This window comes from Xiphias gladius, chromosome 22 (assembly GCF_016859285.1).
Source record: "Xiphias gladius isolate SHS-SW01 ecotype Sanya breed wild chromosome 22, ASM1685928v1, whole genome shotgun sequence".
Lineage (NCBI taxonomy): Eukaryota > Metazoa > Chordata > Actinopteri > Istiophoriformes > Xiphiidae > Xiphias > Xiphias gladius.
In genome coordinates, this window is record NC_053421.1 from 11,781,580 (window position 1) to 11,800,099 (window position 18,520).

Genomic DNA, 18,520 nt, shown 5'->3' on the forward strand with positions numbered 1-18,520 from the left:
ACCATTAGCATGAGCCCAAAGCTACAAGGAGTCAGACGAGAAGACAAAAACTGCTTTTCAAGGTGGACAAACTCAATGTACCGTTCTAATAAGTCACAACAAGGTGGAGGCAGTGGTTACTGTGAACAATAGCCAGGCTCAGGCTTTAATCATGCTGCTGTATTCCAGACTGTATTGATTTTAGACCAGCTCAATAGGACTACATAACTAGTCCACTTCTCTGCTACACCGCTGCACTGTTACTCATGCGCCTACAGCCATGCATAGCTAGAGTTATAGACAGACACATACATGCATTTACACATTTACCCAGCTCCACCCCCCAGTGCCCCCAAATGCACCCACAAAATAAACAACCAAACCTAATACTGTACTGCAACACAAGTCATATAAGTTATTTAAATGCAAAAGGTCCACAACAGCTGCACTGCAGAGGTTCAAAAGCATATGGAAAATCAGAAATCAATATTTATTTAGTCATATGTGTAATAAACAAAGGGCATGGCATCAAAGCTATATCCTTTAGCTATTCAATTCAACTCTAGGCAATTTACTCTACTCAAAAGGGTTAGCAGTTAGAAATCATCAAAAAATACAATAAAAGCAACTCTGCCAGTTCTATATTATTCAAAGGTAAATTCTGTTGCGAGAGGATAGATGAGAAATCAATAGCTGTTTCCTTCATTCACGGAGGATGACATCTTTCATGAATTGACTGCATCTGGTATGGAGTTATCAGCAGTGAGCAGAAGTAGAAAAACTACCTCCATCGATGGAGAAATCATGTTTATTCATAATATAACATCAATTGTTTGCAGAACTATCTATTTTTTGTCTTTTTTAACAAATATTAAATGTGAATTAATTTGGGGGAAATTTAACAAACAAGCTGGGGCCCAATTAACATTTTCTTTCAATTTAGTGTTAGTACAGGGTGTATTTGTGGTGAGTGCCTGCAAACTCGAAAAATAAATGATGAAACCATATTTATTTTTTTTACATTGTACATTTATCAACTCACATTACATTTCACCACTGTTTTCATGTCACAAGCTGTGTTTGCTCTCAGACATCCAAGCTCTTTTTGCACACTAAGTCAATAAAACTGACCTAAACCCACAGGATACTGTATGTCGTTTGTCAAGCAGGTGTTTCTATAACTCATCATCATTTTCTCTCAACATCACCAACAGAAATGTCCATACCATATTTAAACCGGCGTTGAAAGTCAATTCTACAACTAAATTTGTGATGAGGTGATACAGGGAGGCGTATCTGTATGTCTGACTCTACATCTTTTTCCTTGTCTTTCTCTCTCTCTGTCTGACCTGATGCTTTTCTGTCTCTCTGCATCTGCCTACTTTACTGCCTTGGCACTCTCTATACTGTCTTTATCTGTTTGCCTCTCTGTCTGTCTCACTGTCTCCCTTATCTTTCTGCCTGTCTCTCTGTATGTCTATCTGTTAATTGCTTCTCTCCCATCTCCTATATCTCCATCAGGCTGGGACTAAAATATCTTAGGCGCTCCAGCCTTTTTGAAACTGAGACCTGGAATGTACTACTGCAGAGTTCAACACACACACTCACACACACACGCACACACACACACACACACACACACGCACACACACATTCACACACTATGCACTTTAACAGGCCGTCAGGTGCACTTTCACACTGACAATATGCATATGTGGATGCAGATATTTAAATGCACACACATATACATTCACCATTATCTACACTTACACACATACAAGTGGAAAAACAACAAACTCTCAGACCATGCACAGTGATGGTACAGTAGCGTTGGTTAGCCCATGGTCTGTGTGTAGAGGAGACAGTGCCCCCTGGTGTGGACCACACAGTACTCTCAGTCAGCCAATATCTTGACCCAATCTATACTGAAAGTACCCATTTACTCTTCTGGGATTGATTAGTCCTGCCTGAAACAGGGAAACCACCTACATCTTATCATTTCCTGTAACCAATAGCAGGCAGACTACACAGGATACAATAAATGCTTCATATCTCCAAATCATGTTAAACTTTCTTAAGCTAAAGGCAATGAATAATTTTGCATCCACAGTAAATATTTAATGATATAACAATGGATATCCAGGGCTATTTGACACTAATATTTTATGTGTTTCTGTGATGTTTCTATTCACTTGGTAAGACAGTGTACTTAACTGATGTTGGGTAAACTGCCCAGTTCCAGAATATGGTTAGACCAATATCAAAGCTTCTAAAATGTTAAATGCAGAACAAGCTTCAAACATGAAAAAATGCAATTTATTTACTCTTGACATTGCTGTCAGTTTCCTTTCATGTCAATCTCTGTCTATTTTACTGTCATATCATAGTCTTGTACTATGACTGATGTGATTGTTTCATAGGTCTATTCATTTAGACACATAGTCATACATCATAAAAAATATATTAGATCTGTGTGTTTTGTATTTTCAAAGCTTTCAATGCTTTAACTCCTTTTCGGTTAATATGGGATGTATGCCATTGATGAATTTAGTCACAAAATAAGGATAGCAGTTAGACTCTGAAAAAACAAACAAACATGATCAACATTTTATTAAAAATGTAGTTTATTTAATTTGGTATTTATTTTAGGTGTGTGCTCAGTGTGTTTATTTAAAAAAAAAGAATCAATTTCCTGACAAGGTGTTTTCTGCTAACACTGTACTTAATACATACACTTATATAATCTGTTGTGATAACAATATGTGCAATCAGGCGTCATGCAATAGTCATAACACTGCCGTGTCTCCTCTAAACAGAATAAATAAATCCCCCCATTATGGCTAGATTTAAAGATGGTTTAATTGAATACAGGACATCGTGGGATATTGTGTATTAATTATCAAAACTGAACGTATACATATTACTTATGAGACAGTTTTTTGTACATTACAACGCATGCATGTGTTTCGGTGTTGTATATGAATAAGTTATTCCTGTTAACAGGCAGGCTGTATTGCACCTTTTCAAATTGTGCTGTTGCTGCTTACAACACTACCAGACCACACCTCAGTGGAGGAACAAGCACCTGATGGATGAATACACTCATTCGGATGAATACTGATGAGAAGGACTGCTAGGCCACTCTTCTCCCACCAGTTGCCACCGTTCCAAAACCGCGTTCACAGTTTCGGGTTTCCACCACGCTGTGCTGTATCGTTTGTCTCCAACAGAGGTCATAATGCCTGTAATCACAATAATAAAGGACAAGGATATGCCCGGCTTCGCTTGGAGACAAGTCCGAAGGCGCACACAAAGGAGACACAACACCGTAGACGGGTGAGGGGGCCAAACGCACCGGCAAAAAAAAGTGCCAAAGCAAAAACTGTCAAACTCACCTCATACCAGTGCGCACAGACAGACGCAGTCACACGCACTTCAGCGGTGCTCGTGGTTAGCGTGTGGCGTCTGTATACTGTAGAGGAGAGACTGCCCCTCATAGAGCGGCAATCGCCCGCCACCAACAGCTTTATTAGTGCTGATGGATGTAATTGTAATAATACGGGGTGAGCGTGTTTGAGATTCGCTAAGTGGTGGAAATGAAGGAGCCGGGTACGCCTCCCGCAGGTCAGAGCGCGCGCCGGTGGAAGAGCGCGCACTCTTATCGGCGCTCGCATACTTCCACGGATGTGTCCGCGTTTTAATAGCTGGACTGACAACATAGCCAGCTGCCAACGGCGCACACTGGTCATTCCATACTCTCTCTCCCGCTCCGACCTTGCACAGTTGTTATGGGAGCGTTAAGAGCAAGTTTTTAGATCAGATAGACGCCGTGTGCCACAATCAACCTGAACTTAAAAAAAATAAAATAAAACAAGATCCAAAAAAATAACCCGACGGCACAAAACGTATTGAGCAAAACAGGTGAAGTAATTTCGGATGCTTCTCTTTCCCTCCCCGTCAGTCTATTTATGTCCAGTGATGCAAATAATAGCCATCTTAACAAATACATGTCTGCACTCTTGGGGTTTTTAACCTTAATTAATACAATGGAATTGAAAAGAAAAATTAAAAATGACTAGATTTTAATTTCTGATACACAGCACCTGTGTGGCGAATATCTGAACCTGAAACAAATGACAAATAAGGCAGATGTCAGCTGTGGATCAGTCAATTTGCATTAATAACAAATACATTACTGTCTCGTTTACTTGTTAGATTTATCTGATTTTAATCAACGAAAAGTTTTAAAATTCCACACTAAAGTAAATGAATCCTGCTGCGATGGATAGACCCCACTTTTTGCAGTGTGGAGTCTTGGTTTTGTTCCGAGGCTCCATTTCTATGAGGCAGAAAGGGGGCGGGGATGGGATATTCAGATGAGCCGGAGTGACAGCTCCAGTTTCCCCCAATGCTCTGTGTGTCTGAAACTCCACTGGCTCCTTCCCTCCTAACACTTCACTTCATAGTGCTGCGTACTAAAAACATCGGACGCTAGGGGATCAAGACGCATGCCACATTGCCTCTATGTGGGCACTTTAACAGATCTTTCGGGGTTTTTTTTCCCAGTAAGGGGGCTGTGGAGGGAGGACTTTTTATTTTCATTGTCTGATGACTCTTTGCACGGCTGATTATTGAGTTGATTGTTTGTTATTTTGGCTGTTGTTGCCTGCCGCCCTGCGCGTTTTTTCCTCCCTTTTTGGAGTCGGCGACCTATACCGCGCTCACCAATGTCCTATCCTCAGGGTTACCTCTACCAGCCCCCGGGCTCTCTGGCTCTCTATTCGTGTCCGGCTTACGGGGCCTCGGCTCTGGCTGCCCCGCGGAACGAAGACTTGGCGAGGTCGTCATCGGGCTCAGCCTTCAGCCCTTACCCTGGATCGGCTGCTTTCTCCGCCTCGGCCGGTGCAGGCTTCTCCAGTCCACTGTCATACTCCGCGGATCCAACGACTGGATTCCCATCCTACATGGTAAAATGTGATATGTATTCATGTATGATCCTGGGTAATAGTTTTCCAAAGCAGGCGAATGTGTCTCTTTATATGCGCAAAATGTGAAGCTGTCTTTCACGGGCATACAGCTCGATTGAATCGCTGCGGATTTGCAATGTTTTTGTTATGATTGACTAATCAAGTGCTTGAGGAACTTTTCTATTGAGTGCTGCACATTCACATTTAGTGGCCTACTCGTAGGGTCCTTACTTTAAAATCCTTGACCCCTTTGGGCTTGAAGGGGATTTTTAAGCATGATCTTCAAATTATAATGGCTTGACCAACGCTTCACTCTCGCTGCGCAGCTAATTCAGTAAAAACTGAACACCAGCTAAGATTTTTATTTGAATATTCAGCCTCTGGGCAGTGAATGTATGTATCATAAAACTGATATAACACAAGCTGTAACTTTTCCTTCTTCGGCAGTCATTAAAATCACCGGGCGATGAAGTTGCTGACTTTATTCTGAGTTGAATAAACGGAATTTTAACACGAAGAGCAGGACTCGCATTGCTAATGTCACAGGGCACGTCAAGCGTTTTAGGAAAGGTGCATATCAAGTGATTTGCTAATGGGATTTGTAATGCTGCAAAGAGAAGATATGTTAACACATTGGGGCTGCCACGACAAAACAAAAAGCAGCCACTGAAAGAAAACGGAGACGTTAATGGGTGATTACAGAAAATTGAAATTTTCTTTTTATTATCTTAACAGCTTTATTAACGGAGCTCTGTTATTAGTTAATCCGATAATGATCTTAACCATTAGTTAACCATTAGTTCATGGATTTCTGCGGCCTGCTTTTACGCACGGTGCGTTTACTACCCCTGCTTACAATTAGACACATTTATTTTAACGTTTGTGAGCAGGGCTGACAAATGATCAAGGTTTATATATATATATATATATATATATATATATATATATCACTTTTCACTGCTAGTCGTTATAAAAAGCCCATAGTAATAGATATTAGAAAACAAAAAGTGAGGATAAAATCTACCAATCCATTTACACCACTCTACAGAATTATTCATCATTCTGACAGGTTTACAAAAACAACTGACTACACAATAGAATTGATTGTTTTCGTAGTTTTAAAATAATTGTAATAACATAATATATTGTTTATGTGATATGGGCATTTAAAAGACCTTGAAACTGTGCGAAGTTGCTTTGTAAATATGTCAGCTTATTACAAGCCGACAGTAGTGTCACATTTTTAAAACAATCTTAAAGGAGAATATAATCTTAAATGTCAGCACTCGAAAGCACATCGGAGACTTAGGACTTTTTTTTCAACTTCACTCCAGAGCTCTCCATATGACGCACACACGACCGGCATGGCGGGGGCATTAAGTTACCACCCATACGGGAGTCCAGGGTATCCCTACCAACTCAACGACCCGGCTTACCGCAAAAACGCCACCAGGGACGCCACGGCCACCCTGAAGGCCTGGCTGCAGGAGCACAGGAAGAACCCGTACCCGACGAAAGGGGAAAAGATCATGCTGGCTATTATCACCAAGATGACCCTGACGCAGGTCTCCACCTGGTTCGCCAACGCCAGGCGGAGGCTCAAGAAGGAGAACAAGATGACCTGGGCGCCCAGGAATAAGAGCGAAGACGAGGACGAGGAGGACGGGGACGGGGAGAGGAAGGAGGTGGAGCGCTCTGAAAAAACCCTGGATAACAGCGAGGCTTCAGCGGAGGATGAAGGTGGGGTATAATCTGGCGACCGAGCCAGTGATCCATTTAACAATTCAGGGTAGGATGGGGGTAAACGGGAGGGGGTGGGGTGGGTGGATGGGTGTGTGTTGGGGGGTGGATGCCCCTTTTATTTGCTGCTCAAGTTATTTAGTGTAATAATATATCCGTAAAATATATCAAGGATATGAAATCAAAAAATAACAAACTAAATTCTAATACAAATGATCCTCGTTAGAATATATTTTCTCTTCATGGAAGAGATCAGGCTTCGTGTATTGTTTGAGTAACCATGTTGAATGATAGAATTTTTCTGTAATGAAAACGTGGTTGTTAAACTCAACACTACACTGGACGGCCTGTTAAGATGAACATTTTATTTTCCTTAACTTAATTAATGACAGCCCACTGGCATGTTAGACACATAACATAGCAATCACCATGAGTGCATGAGTGGCCTGATTAAAAATCGACTGTAAATGTTATTCTCTCGTTGACATTTTTTGTGTAATTATATATATATATGAAAAAATCATGGTCATCGTAAAAAAGACTTTTAATCGTAGCTATTTGAACTGATATAAATAATGAATAACTTACTTATTCAAGCCCGGCTGGTTGTAAAACATTAGTGACTGGTCTGACTACACATGGACATGGAACATACTTTTACTACAAGATAAGTTTTCAGATTGTTTATTTATTTATTTCAGACATTTTCAACTCATGTCTTTGCTTTTATTTTAGAACATTATTACTGTTCATTAATATTTAATTAATTTTCTTTGTTTTTTCTCCTTCTTTCCTTCTCATATATCCTTATATTCTTAGTTTTTTTGTCCTGTAATTATATATTTCTATTTCATTTATTTCATTTTTTTTCTTGTCTGGTCTTAGGTATCAGCTTGCACGTCGACACCCTGACGGACCACTCCTGCTCCGCAGAGTCTGACGGGGAGAAGGTCAGCTGTCGTGTGGGGGAGCTGGGCTCTGACCAAGCCGGCGACAAATGCGACGAGGACGGCGAGGACCAGAACCACGAGCCGCGGGTTCAGCTCTCGCCCAAACCCGTCACATCGTCGCCCCTAACGGGAGTGGAAGCGCCGGTTCTCAGTCACCACCAACACCATCATCACCACCACCTCCATCATCTCCACCACCTCCACAGCCAGCGCGAGGATTTGGCCCGGAGCCTCGTAAACAGCCACAATATTAGCACCAGTAAATCGTCCTCATGCCTTGATAGCAGACCTTCTTCCGGGGCGCCCCAGAACCCTACAGTCAAGCCCAAACTGTGGTCGCTGGCGGAGATTGCTACCTCGGACGAAAAGCAGCAACATCAGCAACAGCAACTGGCGCAGCCCGGGCAACCAAATTGCCCCTCCTCCAGCGGTGGCCTCCTCACTCCACCCACGCCCTCCACCACCTCCCCGGCTGCCAGTTCCCCCTCCCTCTACCCGGCCCCCTCCATCCTTGGAAGACCTATTTATTACACTTCTCCCTTTTATAGCAATTACACAAACTATGGCAACTTCAGCCCCCTGCAGGGCCAAGGGATCCTGCGGTACACGAATTCATCTGGAGTGAGTCTGGCTGCTGCCGCCGCCGCCGCCGCCGCCGCCGCTGCTGCAAACGAGGGTCTCAGCTCCTCTCACCAGGCTCTGGAGGCGGGCGCAAACCCCAAACACAGGCCAGACTCTCCCCTCGTTAAAAATAATCCAAACCAGCTTGTTGTTGTCGAGCAGCAGCAGCAGCAGCAGCAGCAGCAGCAGCAACAACAGCAGCATTTCAGAGCCGCAAATTTAGAAGCAAAGAAAGGTACGTAATAACATGATGTGGTACACTGTCACCAAAATGGTAACCATTTTGAAAACGTATTTAATCTAGTGTTGAATCTTGAGATTGTATTTTTTCTTATACACCGGGGGGAAAAATCTCTTCATAGTGGAAATAAAACGAGTTCACTTGTTTCCAATGCAAATCAACTGGTTTTTCTTTGTGTCACTTTCATGTCATTGTCGTGACACCATGGGATGATTGGGCTGTTTTTGTTTTGTCCCAAGAGAATTAAGACTCTTCCAAGCAATGTTGCATGAGAAACAAGTGGCACCATCTGACACTATTTGCAGATTTTTACTTGCTTTAAGATAAATACGATTTTACGACTAAATATGAGACTAAATGAATTATTAAGATGGACATTTTTACATTGACGTCTAAGCAAATGAACGTGTACTATGGCCTATAATTCGTTTTCAGTTTATTTAATTTTCTGGAATAATCAGTTTATAATTCCTCTCCATTTTATTTATTTATTTTTTTTTCACTATATGCATATTTTGGTCCTTCTGAATGGCATAGAATCATTAAGTATGAGGCCACGGGATTTTCAGTTGCAACAAGCTCGCATTAGCCACCGGTAGAGATATAATGAGAAAAGCCCATTGCAAACAAATGTGCAAGAGGACACCCACAGAAGTAGACATTAAAATAAGCCCATGAAGGACAGGCCTCAAATCAGCCTGAGCACGCGCAGCAGACACGCGCGCGCGCGCACGCACACAGTGGCAGCCTGTGAATCCAGTGAGCAAAGAAATGTTGCCATAGCTTTGAGCAAGAATCCTATTTTTAATGTTTCCTCTGATGAGTGTGAGTGTGCGCGTGTGCGTGTGTGTGTGTGTGTGTGTGTGTGTGCGGCCCCAAACCTTATCTTTCAGCTTAGGCTAATTATAATTACACTGGGTCAGCCAAAAGCAAACAAATCAGTTAGCTTGCCCTGTGCATTCATCGTGCAACTTTACATCTTCAAATGTCACTTCGGCGATCGTGGGGGTTGCTTCGCTTGCGCACATGCAAAGCTTTGCCTGCACGCAGCTCGATCAGACGTTTTTCTTTTCTTTTTTTTTTAACCGGCAATTAGGGCAGTGGGGAGTTTTTAGAAGCCCCTTGCTGCCCAGAGCTGTGCTGGTTCGAGCCAGCCTGGCAAAACTTCTTGTTTTCAGAGGAGGGGGCATCGTTTGACCGTGTGGGATTTTCTTTATTTCCCCGGTCTGCAGGTAGGTGTCACAATTGCTTTGACTATGGAGCGAGGAATGACACCACCTTTTAGCCTCACGTTTTAACCCCCATAACCTCTGCTCCGAACCGGATCTAGTGCCACCGTATAGTCGGGACGAACGCTGCTACCGCCTCCTCAGCTCCACACTCGACAGCACACACGTTTGTCAGAGTATTATTGTATTATTTTCAGCTGTTTTGTTTTATTGCATTGCGGATAATAATTTCATATGCTGGTTTGAAAAAAAAGAAAAGATCTCCCATTATATGTGATTTACATTGTTATTTCTCAGGTTCCTAATAGTTTGCTTATTTGCCACGGTGTATTATTTTAGTATATATTAACGTGTGGAAAACATAATTTGGCCTTTCTGTGAAACGTATTTGTAAAAGGAGGTGTCTCGGGACGCAGGGCGGACGAAACTGAGGTGAACTTGAGGACTTCAAAGTGGAATAGCCTACATTTGATATTTATTTTTTTAAATGATGGCGAAATGATGCCTATAATTTATGCAAGTTGTATTGCAAAAATGGGAAACTGAAATCGTCTGTTTGTTTTGTAAATATATATATTATGGACGGTTTTTATTTGAGAAGCATTTGGGAAAAAGCTACACAATCTTGTTATCAGAAGTACTTTTACTAATTTATATCTTTGAATGTAAATAAAATGAAACGCGCTGGTATAGATATACCGGCGGGGTATGATATCCATTATTCAAAGGAGAAAATATTAAACTGTTTTCCCAACTATTACATCAATCTTGGGGCGTCATTCTTTCATTCATTACAGACCTGTATTTAACACTGAGGCATTTTTTATTCACTCTGCTCATTGTTCTTTTATTTTGTCAGTCAAACGCAGATGGGAAATGCTTGATGAATCTCGCTTTTCATAAACATTATGAGTTTTCACAGATTGCAGAATCCATTCTTTCTAAATGGACCATCATTTTCTTTTAGGGCCTCATTTTGGCCAGGGAAGCTCCCTCGGCCACATATTCACGACCTTGATTGGGATAAACGACATACTTATTTCATTTTTCTGCCCCTTTTCCCCTCTCCCTTCGCCCTGCCGCACATTCATTTTTTTCAGTGTGATTAATACAGCCGTGGGACGCATCGGGCATTATGGGCTCCCAGCGGGGCCCGTCCCTGGAGCTTTTTAGCCTGGTTCAGGATGGGTCAGCTCTGCCTGCTTCATTACGGCACGGCATTGAGCAATCCATAAAAGTCTATCTAAGCATCTGCCAGCTCCAATGGGCTGTGTGATGGGCCCTAATCGGACAGGCTTTCCTCTGCTTTTCATCATGGCTTGGTTATAATAGAACATTTAGGACACAGGTAATTAAACAATTTAGGGGAAAAAAAGCTTAGGTCTAAGAAAAGAAATAGGTTATTATTATTATTATTATTATTATTATTATTATTATTATTATTATTACACATTTTTACACACCTTAAAATTTAAGTTTTATTTTTATGGTAAAAAATAATTCTACTTTTTTTCTCACTCACAGCTGTGGCCTTTCGGAGTGTGAAATACTCAAAGATCAAATATATAATATTCCCATCCTCCTAGAAGAGGCCTCCATCATCGCTCCCAGCCAGACTAAAAGCTAATCCTTCATTTTCCAGTTGAATTTAAGCTCGAGTGTTGTCCAAATCTCACGGGACTGCCTTTCACCTTGGTTTTCTTCCTCCTCCCTCCCCCTTTGCTTCATCCAAGGAAGTAATATTTGGCTGCCACCAGGGATGTAGTGGAGGGTAAACCCACCTAAACTCAGTTAACCCACCTTTAGGCTAACAGAAGTCTTTGTGACATAGATCCATAGTATACTTTGCAGTGAATAGTGTCAGACTGTCAGAAATTTTATAAGAGAGCCTTTTAAGATTAAAAGGGAAACATTCAAAGGTGAGTTTTTGAAACTATTATCGATTTTAGTTTAAATTCAGTGGTGTTCTTTTGATCTTCACTGTCTGAAACTGATATATTTCACCTCCCTTTTTATTTACCCCAACTTCACTGGCAGCCACCTATATGGAAGTTATGGACGCTATAGCCCCTGGCCAGCTTTTTCTTCCTCAGCCCAAATGCTTTCATTAGGAGTTGATTTATTGAAATGTATGCTTTATTCTCAGGTGGGCTCCCCTGAGGACTCAGCACTGTTGTCAAATAGCACCAGAGGCACTCTCCAAAGCACACAGGAGCCCTGCCTCTCTCTCTCTCGCTCCCTCTCTCTTTCTTTCTCTCACCCACTGCTGCTCCCTCCAAATGTCAACATTTGTTCTCAATAAAAAGAGTTATTGTTTCTGGTAAAAAAAAAGGAAAAAAATTTGCTCAGCAACCGGTCGCCTTTGAACACATGAAAAGAAACTTCCACCCCACCTATTTGTTTGATTGAGAGCAATGGCAGGTGAAAATGGGAGCAAGACGTCCATCGCACATGACAAACTTCAAGCTGTGAAGCCCGTTATGAAACAATTGTAAATTTATGCCACAATTAGTCTCAATATTACAGAGGCATTTCTGTCCCTTTTGAAGAACCTGCTCTTTGCCTCACATTCGTTAAACTATTAGCAGAAGACACCAGGGTGCCCTTGACACAACCTAGATATTGCTCCTCAAGGGCAAAACAGATAATTTGCTGTAGTGCCAAGGCTACAGTAGAGTATAAGGCCTAGCTAAGCTTATGCTTTAAAGTGAGGGACCAATTTTAACTTATCCAGATATTCTTTAATTCCATGCATTGCATATCAAATACAGTCATAATCCTATCATATAGCTTACCAATGAGGGTGTGTTCATCCATGCTAAGGACTAGTTGTCATTGAAAGCTAAACTGATGGTATCGCAAGGCTCATAGGCTTCATTTGAGTGTAGACTGGAGAGTAAGTGGACTCATTCCCCTTATCTTTGATCAAATAAGCAGCTCGTAAATGCAGATAATTCATGAGCTCTTTGTATCCTTTATCCTCCCATCAACCCTTTCTCCTCCAAAACGCTTCAGACATTAATCTCTGACGCACACCTATGTGCCTCTCAAACAGGAAGTTAATGCAGTCAAAGTTTTATTATAGCGATAGAGGGCCTATTATGTTTCACAAACAGCAACTGTAGTGGTTAATGGGCTGGGATGCTAAGTGAGACCAGTAGGAACTGATGAATTAGCTACAGATGTCAAGGCTTTACAAGAAAAATGATACCGAAATTTAACTTTCATATAATTTGACAGTCTGCGTGAACAGACTTCCACTTGTGCCTCCTGAGGACAGACACAACCTTGAATAACCAGCCCTTTCTTTAGTCTAAGATGTAATACGAGTATCTCCTTGGACAATCCATTGAAAACAAATTGTAAAAGAAAACTGAACATTTCTCAAAGGTTCTTCAGCCAATAAGAAACGCGAGAAATTTATATTATCCAGGGGAAATTCAAAGGTGTAAATGTTACTTTAATAGGCATTATATGAACCAATAATATAAGCAACAATTACTTATCAATTACATTTCATATATTCTGGATATTTGCAGTCCTATATTAAATAAAGAGGGAATAAATGTGAGCACCACACCCTTTCTGACACTCTTATATCTTTCATGATAAATCCACCCATTAAGACCTAACCATAAATACTGCTGATGTTCAGACTTAACCATGAGTCGCGCTAATATTCAGGGGAGAGTGATAGACGAAAGAGAGCAGCATACAAATCAGGCACAGGTGTGTTTAATAACACACATCAAAGTGGATGGGGGACTTTTAAAATGAGTCCAGGGTCCTGTCCTCTCGTAAAGGTGTCAGGTGAAATGTTCACTACTCTGGATGATCAAGGGGAGTGCGCCGTGTAGGATTTTGACACACACAAACACATACACACACACACACACACACACACCAACGGAGATACACATACCTACTGATGCTCACATGCTTCTCCCTCCCTACCATACCGTACACACACTCAGACTGAGAGACGCTAATGCTTGTCCACACGACAGCCTAAACAAGGCCATTAGGAGCTCTGACTTCCACTCCTAATTGACAGTTATGTTTAATGCCTGTGGTGAGTAAACACTTCAGAGTAGTGGGCTGCACCCTTGGGCTGTAAATCAGGCAGAAACTGGAAGCCCGTGTTGGAGGCGGTCGTGAAAACTCGTGTAAAGGTGAACGTAAAAGGTGAGGTGCAAAAGACATTCAATACAATACAATTTATGAAACCACTGGCATGATGAATTTTGTCTTTGTGTGTGCCTCTGTGTGTGTGTGTGTGTGTGTGTGTGTGTCTTCTGTGTTTTGTACACTTATTATTTAAAAGTATACACACACATAACACAAAATAGGAGAATTTGTTTTTGGAATGTTTGCATGTGCACTTAGGAACTTATTTTTGACATTGTGGTGTAGTTGCCATAATACTATTGCTATTCTTACAGTAGTTATGCAGCTGTACAACATATACAATACATTTTTTTCCACACAATCATTTTGTTATTATACAATTCAGTAACCCCCAATTAATAACACATGTAAACATACAGTGCTCCTCTCACGTTACAGTAAATCTTTTGTTCTGGTCAGGCAAGTGTCATCAAATACGCCACAGAGATTGTGAAATGGAATTTGAATGTGTGACCAATGACCAACAGATTGAATGATTAATAATGATGTTACGTCTGCTATTTATGTGAAATTTCATTCCTAGGTCTGGGTATTTCTCACTTGTTTTGCTTAATTTTACAAGAATAGATTGACATTAAAGATGTAAGACAGTATGTGAACTTAGATAACATGCAATTGAATGTGCCATTTGATAGTTTTTAATAGCACACACAAACATACGCACACTCAATATGTTGGACGGTCTTAAAAAAAGAAACAGTATGAGTGACAGAGTGGTGACATGAGACACAAGTTAGGCACAGTAAAAGGATGCTACTGTTACATAAGTGTTACAGAGTCCCTCGCTCTGTCACTATGTCGCACCCTCACATCACAACACCTAACTATGTGCAGTACAGTCATTACACACACACACATAGGCATGCACACACACACACACACAAAGAGTCACGTGGCATTAAAGACATGTAAAAGCAGCATACACTAAAACTTTCAACATTCATTTCATATGTATCGCAGCACTTTTGCATAAAATATGTAAAGCTCCTGGTGTGATTTCATCCCAACTGGCTACACATTGTTCTCTTTTTTACATTTGGGCAACGCTGTTGCATGTGTGTGTAGGTGTTTCTGTGTTTCCATGTGTTTATCCATAGTTTCTAGCTGTATATTCACAGTAAATGCCTGCTTCTCTCCACAGTGTGATATATGTCTAAGTGAAGTTAACACTCAGTTAAACCTCCATCCTGAATTGCAAACTGTCAGCTTTTAAGATCAGTGAGTCCAACAAGTGGATAAGGCAGACAAGAGAAAATGTGCTTTTCTCCTCCTGTCTGTCTGGTGTGTTTTATTAAGGAGCGCAACATGTCTGCACAGAACCTTTTTTCCCATCACGTACTCTGCGTGACATATCAGGGAAGTGATTCATGTTAAATAGTATCTGTCAGACTTGTCGGTTAATTAAATGAAGCTTTGCTTTAAGCATGCACTTTAGTGTCATGACTTTTCACTTGATTCTACTGCTTCCAACCTAAGCTACTTTCACTGAGTAATGCGGTAGCATGCAGATCAAACAGCATAAAATGTAAATGTACTGAAGAAAGACTTTGACCTGAGATGCTCATTTAATGAAAATAACCCAGAATACATGCCTTGAGGCACAGTTTGAAGCCATTTATATTAGCTGCCAAATGTTCATTTCAGGAATAGTCTTTAAACATGTTGCATCACTTCAAATTATATCTAGATGTAATAAATCAAATGCATCTGACAAGGATGACAGACAGGGTCCATTTTATATTTTTATATGTGTGATGTTTCCAGGACAACACTACAGCAAGACGAGAACGTCACTATTGGATGATCCTGAAAAACCCTGGATGTGTTTAGTGCCAATGATTTTTTTTTGCATCCAGGGCCAGCATTTTTAGAATTCTCACTTATTCGTGCATGGCAAATATGGTATTGTTAAGGTTAGAGAAAGACCACAGTTGTGGCAAATAAAATATGGTTAAGGTATGGTTATGTTTAGACAACAAAAACACAAGACCTAATAAAAATTGTGAAAATAAATTGTGCTTTTATTAACCAGAAATTAATAAAAACAGTGCGGTGAGAGGTACAATCTGGTCTATTACATGAAAGTCAGACATGCTACAACCTAACCTCCACAGCCTTCCACAGCCGCTATGTAAAGGCCACACCACCTCCTTACCTCCCACTGAACACTGGCATTCGATGTAATTTATGAGGTGCAGAAACCAACCTAGTCCCTAAGGATATTGGACAATTTCATAAAGTGATGGTTGATGTCACCTTGGTTGAGGTGGTTTTATTTTTAAGAGAGGATGATGCTGAATCACGTTAATGTCAATAACATAACAAAGCTTGAAAGTATCGCCATTAACTTGCGCTGAGCTCATAAAATACTTGAAATTGTTGAAAACTAAAAGTATTGGCAAGTGACACTTGTTCACATATCATCTGCCCTCGTAGCTTCATCATTCTGCACGGGTGTTCTGACCACTGGGGGATCCCTCACTGGCTTTGCAGTGAACAATGAAAAAGTGGCCCTTGTGTAGCAGTGGTGGTTGGGTGTGAATTTTTGTCAGCCAAGGTGATATTTTAGGAATAAGGCAGGGCAAGTTCGGCCGTTCATCAAAGTAGAGAAGACCAGGATGACCAGACCCAGGATAAACAACTAGAATACTGAAGACTGAACTTTTTAGCTTTAATTAAAAGAAAAAGTCAAGCTCAGAGTATGAAATTATTGCCAAAATATACCATCTAATGTGAATTACTGTATTAGTCTGTGTAGTATGTTTGTAGACTATATATGTGTATTGCCATTGTTTTAGGTACTAGTTTCAGAAAGTCAAACCCAAAGTTCCCAAAGTCTCCATCTCAATCTAAATGAAACATGATCTTCAAGCCATAGTCACTAATGCCCCCCACCCCCATCTTTACCACCCACCAACAAACCCCCCCCCCCTTCCCTCCTCAAAAGACCCAACTGTACTCCTCCTCTTCTGTAAATAGGGTTATTCCCCAAGAGGTGGGGTGAGGGGAAGGAGAACAGGGAGACTGCACTTTGAGCCAAGCATACTCTTCTTTCTCTCTGTCTTCCTCCATCTCTCTCTCTCAGGACAATCCTCTTTTGACTCCCAACCCACCCAGGAATATTAGTCTTATTGCATTTAATCACTGAATCCTCGCACCCAAAAGATTTCAATTCATTAAAGGCACTCAGATATTCAGGCCAGCTGCTTCCTGGCGACTGGCTAAACACAAGGTGGAGACAGACAGGCTCTGTGTGTGTGTGTGTGTGTGTGTGTGTGTGTGTGTGTGTGTGTGTGTGTGTGTGTGTGTGTGTGTGTGTGTGTGTGCGCGTGTGTGAGTGTTCTCTCCCTCTCTTTCTCTGTGGAGACAGGGCAACCCAATCCTCAGCAATGCCCTGGCTGTGCTCAGCACAATTCAGCGACAGCTATACCTAATCACACTACACAGAGGTGGTTCTGCTTATACTGTGTGATTGTATGTGTGTGTATGTGTGTTTGAGGTGGAGGAATGTGTGTCGAAGATTGCACAGTCTGTGTACACATACAACTGTGCATGCACGTACTGTATATGTACACACACACACACAGCTTTGCAAGGCTTTTAAAAGGGAGACTGTTGATCCCTCCAAAAGCAAGCGAAGCGGCTTACATCTTTCTGTTACAGAGGATTGGAGGTGCATTCTAATACAATTACGCTGACGAAAAAAAAAGTGCTTGTATAGGAGGAAGGAGGTGCTGTAGCAACATCTGCAGCTTGAAGCTGTCCAAAAGCACTCCAGTGGTGTAATATAGAGAAGGAGGGAAATGAGTGGAACAAGGCCATTGTTGCAGGCAACATGGCTGTGGTTTAGAGAGAAAATTACATTTGGAGTCCAGGACAAAACAAATTGAAGTTCCTTTTATGTGTATTGTTACTCATTTTTGGAAAGAAGGCTCCCTCCCTCTGAGCAAGGATGTGTGTGAGGCAAGTGCAAGGGTTTGTGCGTGTGTGTCCTTATGTGTCTTTGTGTGCATACTTGTGAGAAAGAATCATGTTATTGTGGCTTTGCACACTTGTGTGTATGTGTTTGAGTGAGTTACATTGAGCTTTCTTTGTGTGTGTGTGTGTGTGTGTGTGTGTGTGTGTGTGTGTGTGTGTGTGTGTGTGTGTGTGTGTGTGTGTGTGTTTGTGTGTGTGTGTGTGTGTGTAAACCAGTGTTCACCTGTATGTGTGTATGCATTTTATGCAGAATATACTCCACAGACCAGATGGCTGCAGAGTGGCTTAGGAATCAATATTTAAGAGGAAAACATACCAACAATGCATCTGCATGTGTTTGCTGTACCCCTGTGATAAAATATTGACTCTCTGGTTTTTGCAAGAATTATCGGCTGTGGTCAAAAATAGGATTTGCGGCTTACCGGCCTGTAGCTGCTTTGTGGAAGTGGTGATGACGGCTACACATTCGTGTCAAATGTGGATGTAGACAGGCAGTGTGGATGTTTATCATGAAATACTGCCACCAACAGCAGATGTCAAAATGTGTTGCTGGCAGTTGCTGTTACTTCTGTTTGAATGAGCAGAAGTCGAGAGGGAGAGAGGGAGAGAGAGAGAGAGAGCAATGCC

General features: G+C 41.4%; 1 protein-coding gene across 1 annotated transcript; it reads left to right on the top strand.

The window, feature by feature from the left end:
- The first annotated feature begins 4,438 nt into the window (after positions 1-4,438).
- irx2a (iroquois homeobox 2a) lies at positions 4,439-10,452 on the top strand. Its single transcript, XM_040116714.1, has 3 exons — positions 4,439-4,946; positions 6,281-6,686; positions 7,572-10,452. The coding sequence occupies exons 1-3, from the start codon at positions 4,707-4,709 to the stop codon at positions 8,498-8,500; spliced, it is 1,575 nt and encodes a 524-aa protein (XP_039972648.1). The 5' UTR covers positions 4,439-4,706; the 3' UTR covers positions 8,501-10,452.
- Positions 10,453-18,520: the final 8,068 nt, after the last annotated feature.

Coding starts and splice junctions, on each gene's coding strand:
- irx2a (XM_040116714.1), top strand. CDS start 4,707: ATGTCCTATCCTCAGGGTTACCTCTACCAGCCCCCGGGCTCTCTGGCT. Junction 4,947..6,280: donor CTGGATTCCCATCCTACATG/GTAAAATGTGAT, acceptor ACTTCACTCCAG/AGCTCTCCATATGACGCACA. Junction 6,687..7,571: donor GGCTTCAGCGGAGGATGAAG/GTGGGGTATAAT, acceptor GTCTGGTCTTAG/GTATCAGCTTGCACGTCGAC.